The sequence below is a fragment of the Oryctolagus cuniculus genome, chromosome 2 (assembly GCF_051225735.1).
Source record: "Oryctolagus cuniculus isolate XC-2025 breed Fujian yellow rabbit chromosome 2, ASM5122573v1, whole genome shotgun sequence".
NCBI classification, from domain to species: Eukaryota; Metazoa; Chordata; class Mammalia; order Lagomorpha; family Leporidae; genus Oryctolagus; species Oryctolagus cuniculus.
In genome coordinates, this window is record NC_142868.1 from 3,673,819 (window position 1) to 3,687,393 (window position 13,575).

Sequence of the window (13,575 nt, forward strand, 5' to 3'; positions counted from 1 at the left end):
CCTGCTGCATGTGCTTTCGCGCATTGCCACCAGGGGGCGCCCGTGCGCAGGCGCCAGTGCCAAGCCCTGGCTTCCCCTGCCCCTCCGCGCTGCCCCCTGGAGACCTGCCCTAGAGCTCACCCGCCTGCCCCCAGGAGATCTGGGCAATGGCTGCCGAGCCTTCTAGAAGGCGTGGGCTGTGCCACCTCCTCCTCCCGAGCACGACGTGAGGCTCCCGTTGCTGTCTCTGCCTCTCTGTGCCCCTCCCCCAACTCCAGCAGCCCCCTGTTCACCCTGTCCCCATCCCCCACCCACCCCGTTCACCCTGTCCCCATCCCCCACCTGCCGCCCTCCCGCTGTGAGTCTCTCCAGCCTTCCTGGCGTTGGGAGGGTGGGCCTCGTGGATGCCAGGGGGCAAGGTCGTGGGTCTGTGCTGGCCGCGGGGGCTCCGCCGAGCCTGTCTGCCGTCTCCCCCGCCTCTGTGACGCGCTCGCTGGCCCGTGGTGTGGGAGCAGGTCATTCGTGGTGTGTTTGCAGCCCCCTCCTCCTGGACGACCACCCCAGGTGGGCCCCCTGCCAGGGTCCAGTCGAAGCCTCATGGAAGGATCCGACTGGCCTTCTGTGAGTCACACGCCCACCGTTGGAGGCAGCGTGGACGCAGCTTGCATGCCCAGGCCAGGGGCAGGAGAGTGCTCCATGGGCCGGGGGGCCCGGAGGGGACAGGAGGCTGGGGACAGAGCAGCCAGCATCCTGCTGTTCACCTGCAGAGGCGGAGTGGGGGCTGGGAGAGGGCTGCCCTGTGTCCCGCTGAGAGAGGGGCAGACAGCAGTGCTGGGTGGGGTCTGGTCTCCCCCAGAGCTCGGGGCTGGGGGCTGCTGCTGGGCCAGGGAGACGTGGGGGCGCAGCTGTGCGGGCTGCCCGTGACTGTGCCGACTTGCACTCGGCGTTCCAGAGCACAGCCGGCATGGCGCGGGCTCCAGCAGCTCCCCGGAGAGCAAGGGAGGGGCTGCCTGCCCCTGCTGGCGGGGGAGAGGGGTGGTCTCCTCCAGCCCCGTGCCCCGGGCGCCCTTCCTCCTTCTGCTGTCCCCTTCCGCTTCCCTTGGCTAAGCGGGCGCTGCCCTGTGGCACCGAGACCAGAAGCAGGAGTGGCCGTTGGCATTCCCAGATGCCGGCAGGGCGGTGACCTGAGCCCGGCCCTGCTCTGAGCGCTCAGCGTGCGGGATCTGATTCACACACCCCCGGGGGCCGGCTCCCTCCCAGTCCCGTGTCAGGGGTGGGACACCCCCCCCCCCCCCCCGGGGCCGGAGCAGGGCGGAGGGTGGCCGGCAGAGCATGCAGCCGGAGTGCCTGACCGCGCCACCTGAGGGCAGCAGAGAGCAAGCCGCTGCCCAGCATTCGGGAAATTCTAGCCCCGCGGCGCCCTGCGCTCAGCAGAGGTGGGAGTGGCCACCCGTGCACCGCGTCCTGCGGGAGCCTGGCCGCTGCCCCCCGCTGGCCCCAGACCAGCATGGGCAAGGAGCGGGGCGTCCAGGGGCCCCGGGCAGCTCCTCTGCCTCGGCGCCTGCTGGCCAGGCAGGCACGCTGGGGTCGGGCCCTGAGCCGGGGTCAGCCGGCGCTCCCTCCCAGGGCGTGGCCGCCAGCCGGCACGCGTGGGCCTTGGTTTGCAGGCAGCAGGCATGCGAGGCGGGGGGGCGGGGCTGAGTCAGCGGGATGCCCTGGGCAGGGGGCTTGGAGGGGCTGGGGGGCTGGGGGGCCTGGACGCCCTCTGACGAGGCAGCGTTTGGATCTGGACATGGATTTGGACGCGGCGGGTGGGAGGGCATTTGGGCAGCGGGGGCAGCGTGTTCCAGGGGAGAAAGTGGGTGTTGAGGGCGGAGCTGAGGGTCAGGGCGCCCGGGAGCCCAGGCAGGGGTCGTGAGAGAGCCGGGCAGGGATGCCCTTGGCCCGGGGCTGCCAGAGGGGGGAGGCCTCCAGGGGTGGCAGGGAGGGCAGGAGGAAGGTCTGCGCTCCGTCCCCGCCCGCCCTGACCTTTAACCTCAGAGGAAGCAAGAAACACACTTGTTGCTGCAAGTGAGATGGATGCCGCGTAGACGTCCCCTACACGCTCCAGGCTGTGTAGACGGATGCTGTGTAGACATCCCCTGACACACTCCAGGCTGTGTAGACGGATGCTGTGTAGACGTCCCCTGACACGCTTCAGACTGTGTAGATGAATGCCGTGTAGACGTCCCCTTCACACTCCAGGCTGTGTGGACAGATGCTGTGTAGACATCCCCTACACGCTCCAGGCTGTGTAGATGGATACTGTGTAGACGTCCCCTGACACGCTCCAGGCTGTGTAGGTGGATGCCGTGTAGACGTCCCCTGACACACTCCAGGCTGTGTAGACGGATGCTGTGTAGACGTCCCCTGACACACTCCAGGCTGTGTAGACGTCCCCTGACACACTCCAGGCTGTGTAGACGGATGCTGTGTAGACATTCCCTACACGCTCCAGGCTGTGTAGATGGATGCCGTGTAGACGTCCCCTACATGCTCCAGGCTGTGTGGACAGATGCTGTGTAGACGTCCCCTACATGCTCCAGGCTGTGTAGATGGATGCTGTGTAGACGTCCCCTACACGCTCCAGGCTGTGTGGACAGATGCTGTGTTGATGGTCCCCTATACGCTCCAGGCTGTGTAGACGGATGCTGTGTAGACAGCCCCCCACCATGGCTCAGGACGGCCCTCTGCTGCCCCGTGGGCCGGCGGGCGCTGAGCTGGGCGTGGCGAGTGCGCGAAGGCCCCACCCCCGGCCATCCTGGCACGCACCGGTGTCCCTGCGCCCAGAGCAGCCTCCCGCGGCCGTGGGCTCTGCTACTGGGGTCCTCACAGGGTCCTGGGCCCCCCACACCGAGGCCCAGCCAGGCAGGACAGGCCCTGCCCACCCCGCGGCAGCTCCCTCGGGCCCCCCACCCGGGGCTGCACCCGCAGCCCTCTGCCCTCGGGGAGGGGTCAGCCAGTGGAGGAAGCAGAGGACGCCCGAGGGCGGGCGGCGCAGAGGCCACGTGTGTGTCCCCTCAGTCCGTTGTCCCCATGCCCCCCCCACGCAGAGTTCCCACCAGCTCCCTCCTTCTCTCTCCCCCTCCGTCTCTCCCATCTGCCCCCACCAACTCTCCTTCTCCCTCCTCCTTCTCTCTCCCCCTCCGTCTCTCCCCCATCTGCCCCCACCAACTCTCCTTCTCCCTCCTCCTCCTCTGGCCCCTCCCTCCCCCCCTCAGGCTTGGCTGGTGCCTTAGAACCTTCCAGAACCTTTCTGAGTTGCCCCTAATGTGGAGCTCTTCCCCAGTGGCCCAGCCGGCCCCCGGGTGCTTCTGCCCCTGCGGGGGCCCTGGCTGGATGTCCAGGAGCAGAGCCACTGTGTGTGTGTTGGGGGGGGGGGGCGTTCTCATTCCCTCCACCAGACGAAGCCGGTTCATGGCAAGGGGAGGTGACAGCCAAGGCAGCGCTGCACGCCGTGGGCTCCACCAAGGCTCATGGCACGGGCGGGCAGCTCGCGGGCTGACATGGAGCCTCACGTCCCCCAGCGGGCATCCTCGGCCAAAACTTCCCCAGCCCCTTCTGTGAGGGGGCAGGGCCGGACCTTGGGGGTCCCCTCCCATCCGGCGTAGGAGGGCGGGGCCCGGCCCGGTCAATAGCCACCGTGAGCCCGGCTGGCCCAGGGCCCGCCTCCCCTGGTGCCCACTAGGAGCTGGGGCCTCGGGTACCGCACTTGCCTGATGGTGTCTCTGTTCCCACCACCGTCAGCCCGGGACACAGGGCTGCCTGGGGCCTCTGAGCCTCACGGGAGCCCCGTCCCTGGCTGGCCTGGCCTGCACGGGGCCTGCACACTCCTGCCTCTTCTGCACCATGCTGCTCCAGGGTCACCTGTGGTCACTCTTGTCTGGGGGCAGCCCCTGTGAGCCCACATGGTCCCATGCCATCCAGGGCCGCCCTCAGGGGCACCGTCCAGCATCTGGACAGGAAGGGGGCATCCTGGTTGGCTCGCGCCTCCATGGAGAACTGAGCCAGGGCCCCCTGCCCCGTTCCCCAGGGACCCCTTCCTCCTCTCCCCACTACAAGGCCCCCTGCAGCTGCAGAGCGCCAGGCCCTGTCTCCAGCAGGGAGAGAACCGAGAGCTCTGCCTGGGGAAGTGGGCACGCTGCAGCCAGGCAGCCCACCGGGGTTGCCTCCCCTGCAGGCGGGGGTGCGGGGCTGGGGAGGGATCTGGTGACCCAGGGGACCAGCCAGTGTCTGTGCTGCTGTCTCTGGGCTGGCACAGTCGTTGAAGTCCAGGGGTTAAGGGGAGTATTTTGGTTGTGCTTGGGGCGGAGCTCCTGGCCCCACGGTGTGTGCAGTGAGGTCACCTGACGGGCGGGGCAGGGCGCTCTGGCCGTCCTCCCCCGCCCTGACGCCTGCCCATCCCCCCCCCCACCCCGCAGCGTCATCATGACCGGGGCTTACAACAACTTCTTCCGCATGTTCGACCGCAACACCAAGCGAGACGTGACCCTGGAGGCCTCGCGGGAGAGCAGCAAGCCCAGGGCCGTGCTGAAGCCCCGGCGCGTGTGCGTGGGCGGCAAGCGGCGGCGGGACGACATCAGCGTGGACAGCCTGGACTTCACCAAGAAGATCCTGCACACGGCCTGGCACCCGGCCGAGAACATCATCGCCATCGCCGCCACCAACAACCTGTACATCTTCCAGGACAAAGTCAACTCCGACGTGCACTAGGGCCCCGGGACGGCCCGGGGGTCGCCCCGCCGCGGTCGGTCGGCGGTCGCTGTCTGGATTTCGTTTTCTAAGGAAGGATTCATAGCCACAGATCTTAAATGGACGGGAGTCAGGGGCAGGGCGCCCCCGTCGCGGTCAGCGGTCTTTCCCACATCGTTAGTTCATTCCTCACTCCCACAGGGTCCCCCGGCCAGGGAAGCTGGGGCTGGGCCCAGCTCGGGCTCTGGGGACGCCAGTGAAGCGCAGACGAGCCAGCCAGGTCCCTCACGTTGTCCATGGTGCGGCTGGCCCCGGCTCCCGGCTCCCGGCTCCCGGCTCCCGGCTGGCCGTCCCACATCTGGTTTGGGATGGTGAATTCACGCAGAGAACTTGGAGGTGCAGGCTCATTTTTTTTTTTTTTTTGGTTTTTAGCGACCTTTGAGGAACCTAGGACCCAGGGGCAGCGCTGTGTCCTGGAGGGGGGTCTCACCCCACTGAGCGAACAGCCCAGGCCTGGTGCTCCGCCCCCTCTAGCCCCGCCCCCCCACCGCTGCCAGGCTGCTTTGCCCCCCCAGCCGCTCGCTCTGCAGCGTTCCTGTCCCCACCAGCATTCACTGGGCACCTCCTGGAAACAGACGCCGCCCCCACCTCCCACACACCCGCCCCCTGCCAGCCCCTCCCCCCTCTGCTCCGGCCAGCCATGAAAGGTGACCGAGGCTCCGCGCTGCCCGAGGTGGAATCCCGTTCAGGCCCTGGCGTGGGCTCAGCGTCCCACGAAAGTTCTGGAAGGCACACGGCCCACCGTCTCGGGAGCTGGGCCGGGGCCGGTGTGACGGTGGCCGGGGCCAGCCAAGAGGCAGGATGGGAGGTGGGGAGGTCCTCGCTCTGTCTGGTGGCGTCCGGAGTTGGCCCCCAGCTCGGGCCGCGTTGCTCTGCCACAGATGCACCTGCAGCTCCTCTCCAAGTGCCATGGATGGCTTCCCAGAGGACCTGGTGCCGGGACCACTCAAGGACACTTCCGGAAGGCCCGCGTGCAGTCCTGGGGGCCGCTGCCACAGAGAACGTGGGGAGAGGGTCCCCCCCCAGGCAGACGCCAGCCCACGCCCTGCTGCCTTTGCTCTGGGGCCCAGCAGAACCCTCGGCGAGCAGAGCACAGCCGGGCCGCCTCCGTCTGTTCCGTTTGTGTCTTTCCGTAACCATGTGCAACACGGCCCCAAGGCCGGCCGGGCCCCACTGAGCCCCTGCCTGCCGGGCGGCGGCGTACTTCCCCGTGTGTAGGAGCACAGATCGCGTGTGCGCTGGCTGCCGGCCGGGGCGTCCCCGCGCAGCAATGGCTCCATTGGTGTTTTTTTCTTTTGCAATCAACATGAATGAAGAATGTTTGTTTCTCTCTCACTGGACGGCCCAGGTGGCCTGGGCAGTGTTCCGTGCACACACCTGCTCTGATTCAACGTCACAATCCAAGCTTCTTTGACGGCTTGTCCCCCTTGTAAGAGGTTCCCCGGGGTGGGGTCTGCTGTGTCGAAAGCTGGGGAAGCCAAATCCAGCTGTGAGGGCCCCACGTGACTGCCTGGCTGTGTGGTGCGGCCGTCTCGAGTGCTGTCAAACAGACCGACCAAACCCAGGTCTTACAGCTCTGCAAAGGAGGGCTTTTCCGTCTGCAAACTTGGGTAGCAAGCCGAAAAAAAAAAAAAAAGAAACACAGTACAGAGCTCTTCCCCGGAGAAACGTGTATCTCTGGGTCTCTGGAAAGATCCAGATATGCAAAGCAGATGGTGCATCCTACAACATGGATCGGAGGGGGAGGGGCGACCCCGGAAGCCGGGGGAGGTGGCGCGCGCTCGTGGTCGTGCGCGCTGGTGCCGTGCAGGGTTCACTCGGTCCCCACGAAGCCGGCGGGGCCTCTGGCGGTGGAGATCGACCGTTCTGGACTCTCCTAGGTGCAGTCTGTCTTTGGTGTCTCACAAATTATCCAACTGTTGAATAAGATTATAAATATGTGAATACCAGCTTTTTCCAATAAAATAACAAATGTTCCATGGACAGCGGGGCTCCCGGGGCTGTCTGTGTTTTCAAGGCCTGCCCCGGGCACGGGGAGGCTGGTGGCATGTACCAGGCACGCACCGGGCTCTCCTGGCTGCCTGGCTCCGCGCGGCTCGGCTGCTCCAGCACCTGCGGTGACTCTAACCTCTCCTTCTTCATTGGAAAAAAAAAGTCTGTTTGAAAGGCAGAGTACCTGGGGGACACAGAGCTGCCACCCGCTGGTTCTCGCACCAAAAAGCTGCAACAGCCGGGGCTGGGCCAGGCCAAATCCAGGAGCCTGGAACTCCATCCGGTCTCCCACGTGGATGCCGGGGCCCAAGCCCTTGGGCCGTCTTCTGCTGCTTTCCCAGGCGCATTAGCAGGGAGCTGGATGGGAAGCGGAGCAGCCGGGGCTGGGACCAGGCAGCTGGAGCAGCTGGGCCTCGACGCCAGCCCCAGCTTGTGAGCTCTGAGCAGTGGCGCTGCTGAGAGGGCAGACGAGTTCCCAGGGGCCCGAGAGGGGCTTGCATGGCCCCCGTGAAGCCTGTGCCTGGCCGGTGAGCGCTCAGTAAGGGACAGGTGCCCTGTTCTGATCCGTGCTGACGCAGGCGTGCCTGGCTCACTGGGATTTCCAAACAGCCACTCCCCGAGGAGGGACCGAGGGCCGGAGAGGCTGAACACTCAGCCGGAGGCCTCATGGCTGGCACGTGTTGGCACCGCGTTTCCATGGCTGCCCAGGCAGCCCCACTGTGCCTGTGCCTCCCAGATTCACACAGAAACCAGAGAGGCCCGGCCCCGGGCTGCCGTGGCTGAGGTGTGCGCGGGTGCTGGTTCACCTGTGGGTTTCCCTGCACCCTTTGCTCCCCCGAGCCTCCCGAGCGGGAGCCGGCGCCTCACCTGGCCCTGCCCCCCGCTCCCTGCTGCCCCCAGCTCTGCTTACTCAGCCGATGTGACTGACGTCAGGGGGCCTTTGGCTCCCTGCTGTGTCCCCAGAATGCAGCATGGGCCTGGGGCCGCTGGCTGAGCAGGGCCTTGTGGGTAAGTGTTGGCACCTGGGCAGGGGCCGGCGACCTGTGCATGGCACCGACTTAGTACCCTCGCTTGCAAGGAGAGCGAGGGGTCCAACATGGGAACCCAGCAAGGCGCAGCGGACATGGGTGAAGGCCCCGAGGCTTTTGGGAGCCAGGAAGCTCACGGTGAGTGGGAAACGGGTCAGAGGCTGCAAAGCTGGAGCCTTAGCCGGCAGCGGGGGCGTCCGGAGGAAGCTGGCTGGCACAGAACCCCACAAAGGCACCGGGGCGGATGGGGAGCAGGCCCAGCCCCTCCCTGTGCTCTTGGAAGTAGGGTGGGGTCACACCAGATTCCGGGGGTGTGGGAAGAGCTGGAGGGGGCCGCCAACTGAGAGCCAGGACCACCCGCCCCACCCTGCCGGGCCTCCTCCCCGAGGAGCCATGTTCTTGGTGGTTAGTCGCGGCCCTTGCTCAGCCAAAGCATCCCGCCAGGCCGCTGGCTGGGCGCCCCTCCCCTGTATGGGCACACGGAGCTCCTGGCAGCTTCAGATTTGCACGAGATACAAGCCACAGCCAAGGTGCAGGTGCAGTCCCCTGGGGGCAGCCAGCAGCCGCAAGGCCCAGCGAAACTCCCCGGGGACTCCCTGGGCCTGAGTGGACAGGCACTGTGTGCACTGCACAGGAACCCAGGGGCCTCTGGGCTGCCTGCAGGAAGGTGACGGATCTGGCAGCTGGAGGGGCGGAGGGCAGTGCGTGTGGGCACTTGATGCTGTCACTCCCGGGAAGGAGGAAGAGGGCCCGAGCCTTCCTCCCTGCCTTGGTTTCTCCGAACTGCTCCTTGGAGGTGCGAGGCGGGAGTCCCGCCACTAAGGGGCGACCCCAGCCCCCAAGGGGAGGTTTCCTGGTCACCGTGAAGCTCCCAGAACTCCCAGAAATAAGGGAGTCACTGCAAACCTTCGCAGAAGCAAAGTGCCAGCGTCTGCACCTGCTGCTGCTAGAATTGTGCCCAGAGGCCACGTGGGGGGCAGGACCGGAGGTGGCCGCAGGAGGGAGCAGTGGGGGAGGGTGTGGGAGCGGTGACCATGTCCACCTAACACGTCGGCAGGGGAGCAGGTGGACGGGGCCGGGGTCGCAGCTGAGGTGTGCAGATCTGGCCAGCTGTGCATTGAGCGGCCGTGAGACTGCGTTGGGACCGGCTTCGAACCGCCCCCACCATGCTGTGATGCTCTGGGGCTGTCCCCTCCCCCTTGGGGCCTCGCTTCCTCCTGCTTGATGTGAACAGCAGGGCTGGCCCCCCGGGCAGCCACTCCACACCCCCTCCCCACATTGCCGCCAAGCCTGAGCGCGAGTGTGCTTACCACTGTGGCCGCTGGGCCCGGCCAGCCCTAGGAGCGCCGCGGGAATGCAGCAGCCAAGGGTGGGCCGGGGTCTACGCACTTCCCCCCGCCCCGCCACTGCCGGGGGAGGGGCCCTGCCAGCCTCCCTGCTGTTCCTGAGGCAGTAGCCACGCTCCCCCCCCCGGGGGGGGCTCCCTGGTGCCTGGAGGAGGACCCTGGGCTGGCCCCGCCTGTGGACACCCAAACACCAGAAAACGCCCGGCAGGTGCGGTGCTGCCCCCGGCCAGGCCAGGCCGCCTTGCCCAGGCCTTTCTGACTCATTGCTCCTGGTCCCTGGGGTTTGTCACTGTCCTGGCAGCCACGGAAGAGGGTCCTTGTGGGGCGTGGCCTGGAAGTGCCCGTCTCCCTCCCAGCTGCCTCATGGGTCGGGACTTGGTCCCTGGCCGCAGGGGGCTGCAGGGGAGGCTGGGCCACGGGGCGGCTAGAAACCAGGGCTGCTGCTCCCGGGGAAGGAGGGGCTGAGGGCCCCGCTGTGACTGTGTACACGGCGTGCCCTGCGCCCGCACTCCTGGTGCAGCCTGCGCTTGTCCCTCCCAGCGGGCAGTCCCCACGCCTCCCACAGGACTCTGCTCTCCCAGCCGGGCAGGGGCGGCTTCTGTGGTCTGCGCCCAGCAGTCCAGCGGGACAGAGAGGGCTGTGCCCACTCTGTCGACTGCCGTGGCCCAGGGCTGCGCCTGGCATGGTGCCAGCAAGCAACTGATGATCAGTGGGACAGGTGCGCTTGGACACCGGGCAGTGGGCAGGAGCAGGCCACCAGCTCCAGCTCTGGGGGTGCCTGGGGACCTGCGGCACCCACCCCCACTTCCTGGCGGGGCTCCTCAGAGGCGGGCCCTTCCCTGGAGGTGGGGAGTGGCCAGCTGGGGTAGAACCCTCTTCCAAGGACAACCAGCAGAGTCACACAAGGCGGGGCTGGGCTGTGGGGGCCCTGTCACTCTGGCCTGGAGGGAGGGTCCCCACCAGGGCCTGTGTTCCTCAGAGCAACAGGCAGAGGAGGGAATCCCCTGGGATGCGCGGGGCATGGAGAGGGAGAGCAGAGACTGCCCGGGCGCCGGGTCAGGGAGAAGCCGCGAGCAGGACCTGGTCCTAGGCCTGAGAGCTGAGTCACGTTCCCCAGGCTCCCCTCCCTGCGGTCTGACTGCACTGGTGCTGGGCGGTGACCAGGCCGGGCTGGGGCACTGCTGTGGGGTGTGGGGAGGCTGGGTGGGAGAGCAGGCGGATGATAGCGGGCTCCGGAGTCTGCAGCCGGCTGACGGGAGCCTTCCCGACCCTGAAGCGCCGAGGCCGATGAGTGAGGGCAGGTGGACCCCTGGTCTCCAGGTGTGCAGGCGGGACAATGCACCTGTCCGTGTGCGATGCCCGGGGCCAGGTGGGGAGGAGGGCAGGGCAGGTGCCTCTCGCCACAGGAACCCCCAGGGAGGGAGTGCAGCCTTGGGGAGCGGGAACGCCCCCTTCCTGTGCAGCACCTGTGTTACTCCTGGCTGCACACCCTACCCAGTCCCCGTGTGTCCCAGGGAACCCAGGGCAAGCTTTGGTCCAGTCTGGAGGCAGAGCACTAGCAGGGAGAGAAGTTCACTGACCACGACTGGCCAAGGAGGACAGTGGGAGTGGACACGGGCACGGAGCCACCTGGAGAGCCCACCCGCGGAGTCTTAGCCTGGGTCTTCCTTGAGGGAAGGCGGCTTTTTAAGCTTTGGGTGTTGGTATACCAAGAGGTAAAGGTGGCTGGGTGCTTCTCTTCCCTGCTTGTTTCCATGACAAATGTGATTCGCAGTCGACGGGGCCGGCATTGGGGTGCAGCGGGCTAAGCTGCTGCTTTTGATGCGGGCATCCCATACTGGGGCTCAGGCTGGAGTCCCGGCTGCTCCGCCTCCCATCCAGCTCCCCGCTAATGCACCTGGGAAGGCGGCGGAGGACGGCCCAAGTGCTTGGGGCCCTGCACCCATGTGGGAGACCTGGACAGAGTTCTAGGCTCCTGGCTTTGGCCTGGCTCAGTCGTGGCTGTTGATGAAGGTACCTCCTCCCTCCCTCTCTCTGCTGCTTTCAAATAAATCTATTTTTAAAGTCTGTGTCGTCTACAACACCCACATCCTCACGTGTTCTTTCAGTCCCTTCCTGGGTTTCCCGTGGTTTCCCACCGAGCTCACACTGACATCTCCCGCCTCCCTGATGGTGTTGGCCCTTTAAGACATGGTTAAGCTGGGGGCGGGGCAGCCCCAGTCCCGGACCTGCCAGATCCGTGAGCCCCAGTAAACCATCCGGGCGCGGATCTGTGTTGTAGCGACAGGGCCCCCTCGCCCCCATCGGCACTGCTGTGGGTCTGTGAGTGTGCACTCCTGCTCCATTGGCCCTGTACCTGGGGCCGGGGGCCACTGCGGGGCCCGGTGGGCAGGGAGGGCTGAGTCCCGACTCCGCCGAGGTGGAGGTGTGAGCCGGGGGCCGACACCTCACGCTGGCTCCCCTCGTCCCGGTTTGCTGTGGCGGCGGCCACCTCCCGCAAACACAGCAGCTGCAAACAGCGCACTTTGTCCTGGAGGCCAGGCGTCCACTGTGGCTCTCGCTGGGCGAGGGTCAAGGCGCCGGGCAGGCCTGGTCCTCCGGGAAGCCCCGTTTCCCGGCCTCTCGCAGCCCCTAGATGTCGCCCGCGTCCTCAGAGCTGGCAGCGTAGCCTCTTCCCAGCTCCGCCTCCCTCCTACAGGGGCACCTGAGCCGGCCCTGAGCCCAGCTGGACTGGACAGCCCACAGTGGTCCCCCCACGTGAAGATCCTTGGCTTGAGCCCCTCTGCCCCATACTCACAGGCTTAGGGGACCAGAACGTGGGCATCTGTGGGGGCTTGATTCTGGGGACCACAGTCTTTGATGTGGAACCGGCTGCCGTGGTGTCCAGCTGCGAAGGTGCACGCTTGGCGCCCGGCATGCAGGGGGCGCTGCGCTGATGTTGGCAAACCTGGCTCGTTCCCCACCTGCCGGGGTTACGATCCGTGCGTGGGTGGACGGGCGCACTCTTCCCCAGGAAACATCACCCCCACCCGACAGGAGCTCTGCTCCACCTACTGCTGCATCAGGGGCCTCGGTCCTCACCGGGGGCCGGAGAGAGGCGGCTGTGGAACTGGAACTGGACAGGTGAGCCTCGGGGAATTGAGAAAAGGATCCGAGCGTGGGAGGCAGCTGGCGTTTCCGCAGTGGTTTAACCAATGCCCCAGAACAGAGGGCGCAGGTGCCACCAGATGCCCCCTGGGGAGCCGGGGCAAGGGCGCCCTCCTGGGGTCTGGACACTGAGCCCCAGGCCCCTCCCAGAGCTCATGGCAGACCCTCCTGTGCTGCTCAGAGGCCGCTGCTAGTTCTTGGAAGCCTTGTGAGACCCCCACCTGCCAGACCCTCCCTGGGGGTCCCAAAGCCCTGAGGGGGAAAGGCCCAGCCCACAGCAGGCAGCCTCATGTTGTACTTTCAAAAAAGTATTTATTTATTTATTTATTTAAAGCCAGAGTTAGAGAGGGGAGATGATGCCAGGCCATCGCTCACCTCAGGAGCCCCCCAACCTCGCGGTCTAAGATGTGGGGGGGCAGTTGTGTAACCCGGATGCCAGCCCCTGCCCTCCCAGCAAGCCTGAGTCCACAAAGCCCACCAGGCCCGGCGATCGGTCCAGCGAGGCCAGTGGCACCCGATCCTGGCTCTGCACGGCTGCACCGAGCAGTCCCCAGGGGCCGCCCAGAACCAACAGCCACGGCAGCACCAGCCAGGCTTCTCGGGAGGGAGGTCCTCTCCCCGGTGCCCCTCCCGGGCCTCACTCCGGCTGTCCGCAGCCACCTCCCACCCTCCCCTGGGCTGCCTCCTCCCAGTCTCTCCTGGACCCCTCCCAGGCCAGCCCCGCCCCCTCCTGGGAGTCCTCCTGGCCTTCTCTCTCCCAGGGGCTGGAAGGAAGCCCCTCCCTTTCTCCTCCAGGCTCTCCCCGTCCTGACCAGGGGCCACTGGCCCACTCCCAAGGTTGTGCCGGTCTGAAGCTGTGCCCTGGTCTGATGCACGGGACAGGGACAAGCGACTGCTCCGCATCACAAGGCAGCAAATATCTGTTCAAGGGAAGCGTGAGGCATGCGGGGATCAGCAGGGTGAGCAAGGCAGGCTTGGGAGCCTCACAGCAGGGGCCTGTGTGTGTGGGGGGCCCTGGGGCTGAGAACAGAGGTCTCTGCTTGGATTCGGCTCCAGCCCCGCCCCTGCTGGCTCTGCTCACGGGCCTGTTTCTCTCCCGGGGGCGGGGCCTCTCAGCGCCTCCTCCAGGTGTGGGGAGGCCCACAGGCGGTCACTTTTGCTAGCTCAGAAAGCGCCAGGCGGCTCCCCCTGCTGGACAATCGGTGGTGAGTCTGGGGCAGCGTGGGCCGGGGCCTGCACTTGTGGCCTCGGGGGAACAGGGAGAGGGGACTGGGTGACCGGGAACCCCACCT

The 13,575-nt window shown here is 66.7% G+C and overlaps 1 protein-coding gene across 2 annotated transcripts in view; it reads left to right on the top strand.

The window, feature by feature from the left end:
* PPP2R2C (protein phosphatase 2 regulatory subunit Bgamma) overlaps positions 1 to 6,753 on the top strand; it is an 83,666-nt gene extending 76,913 nt beyond the window's left edge. Inside the window, 1 exon segment of one of the 2 annotated variants that reach the window (NM_001171076.1) lies at positions 4,440 to 4,782. In NM_001171076.1, coding sequence (NP_001164547.1) covers positions 4,440 to 4,731 — 292 coding nt within the window. In that variant the 3' untranslated portion in view covers positions 4,732 to 4,782. 2 annotated transcript variants of the gene reach the window in all.
* Positions 6,754 to 13,575: the final 6,822 nt, after the last annotated feature.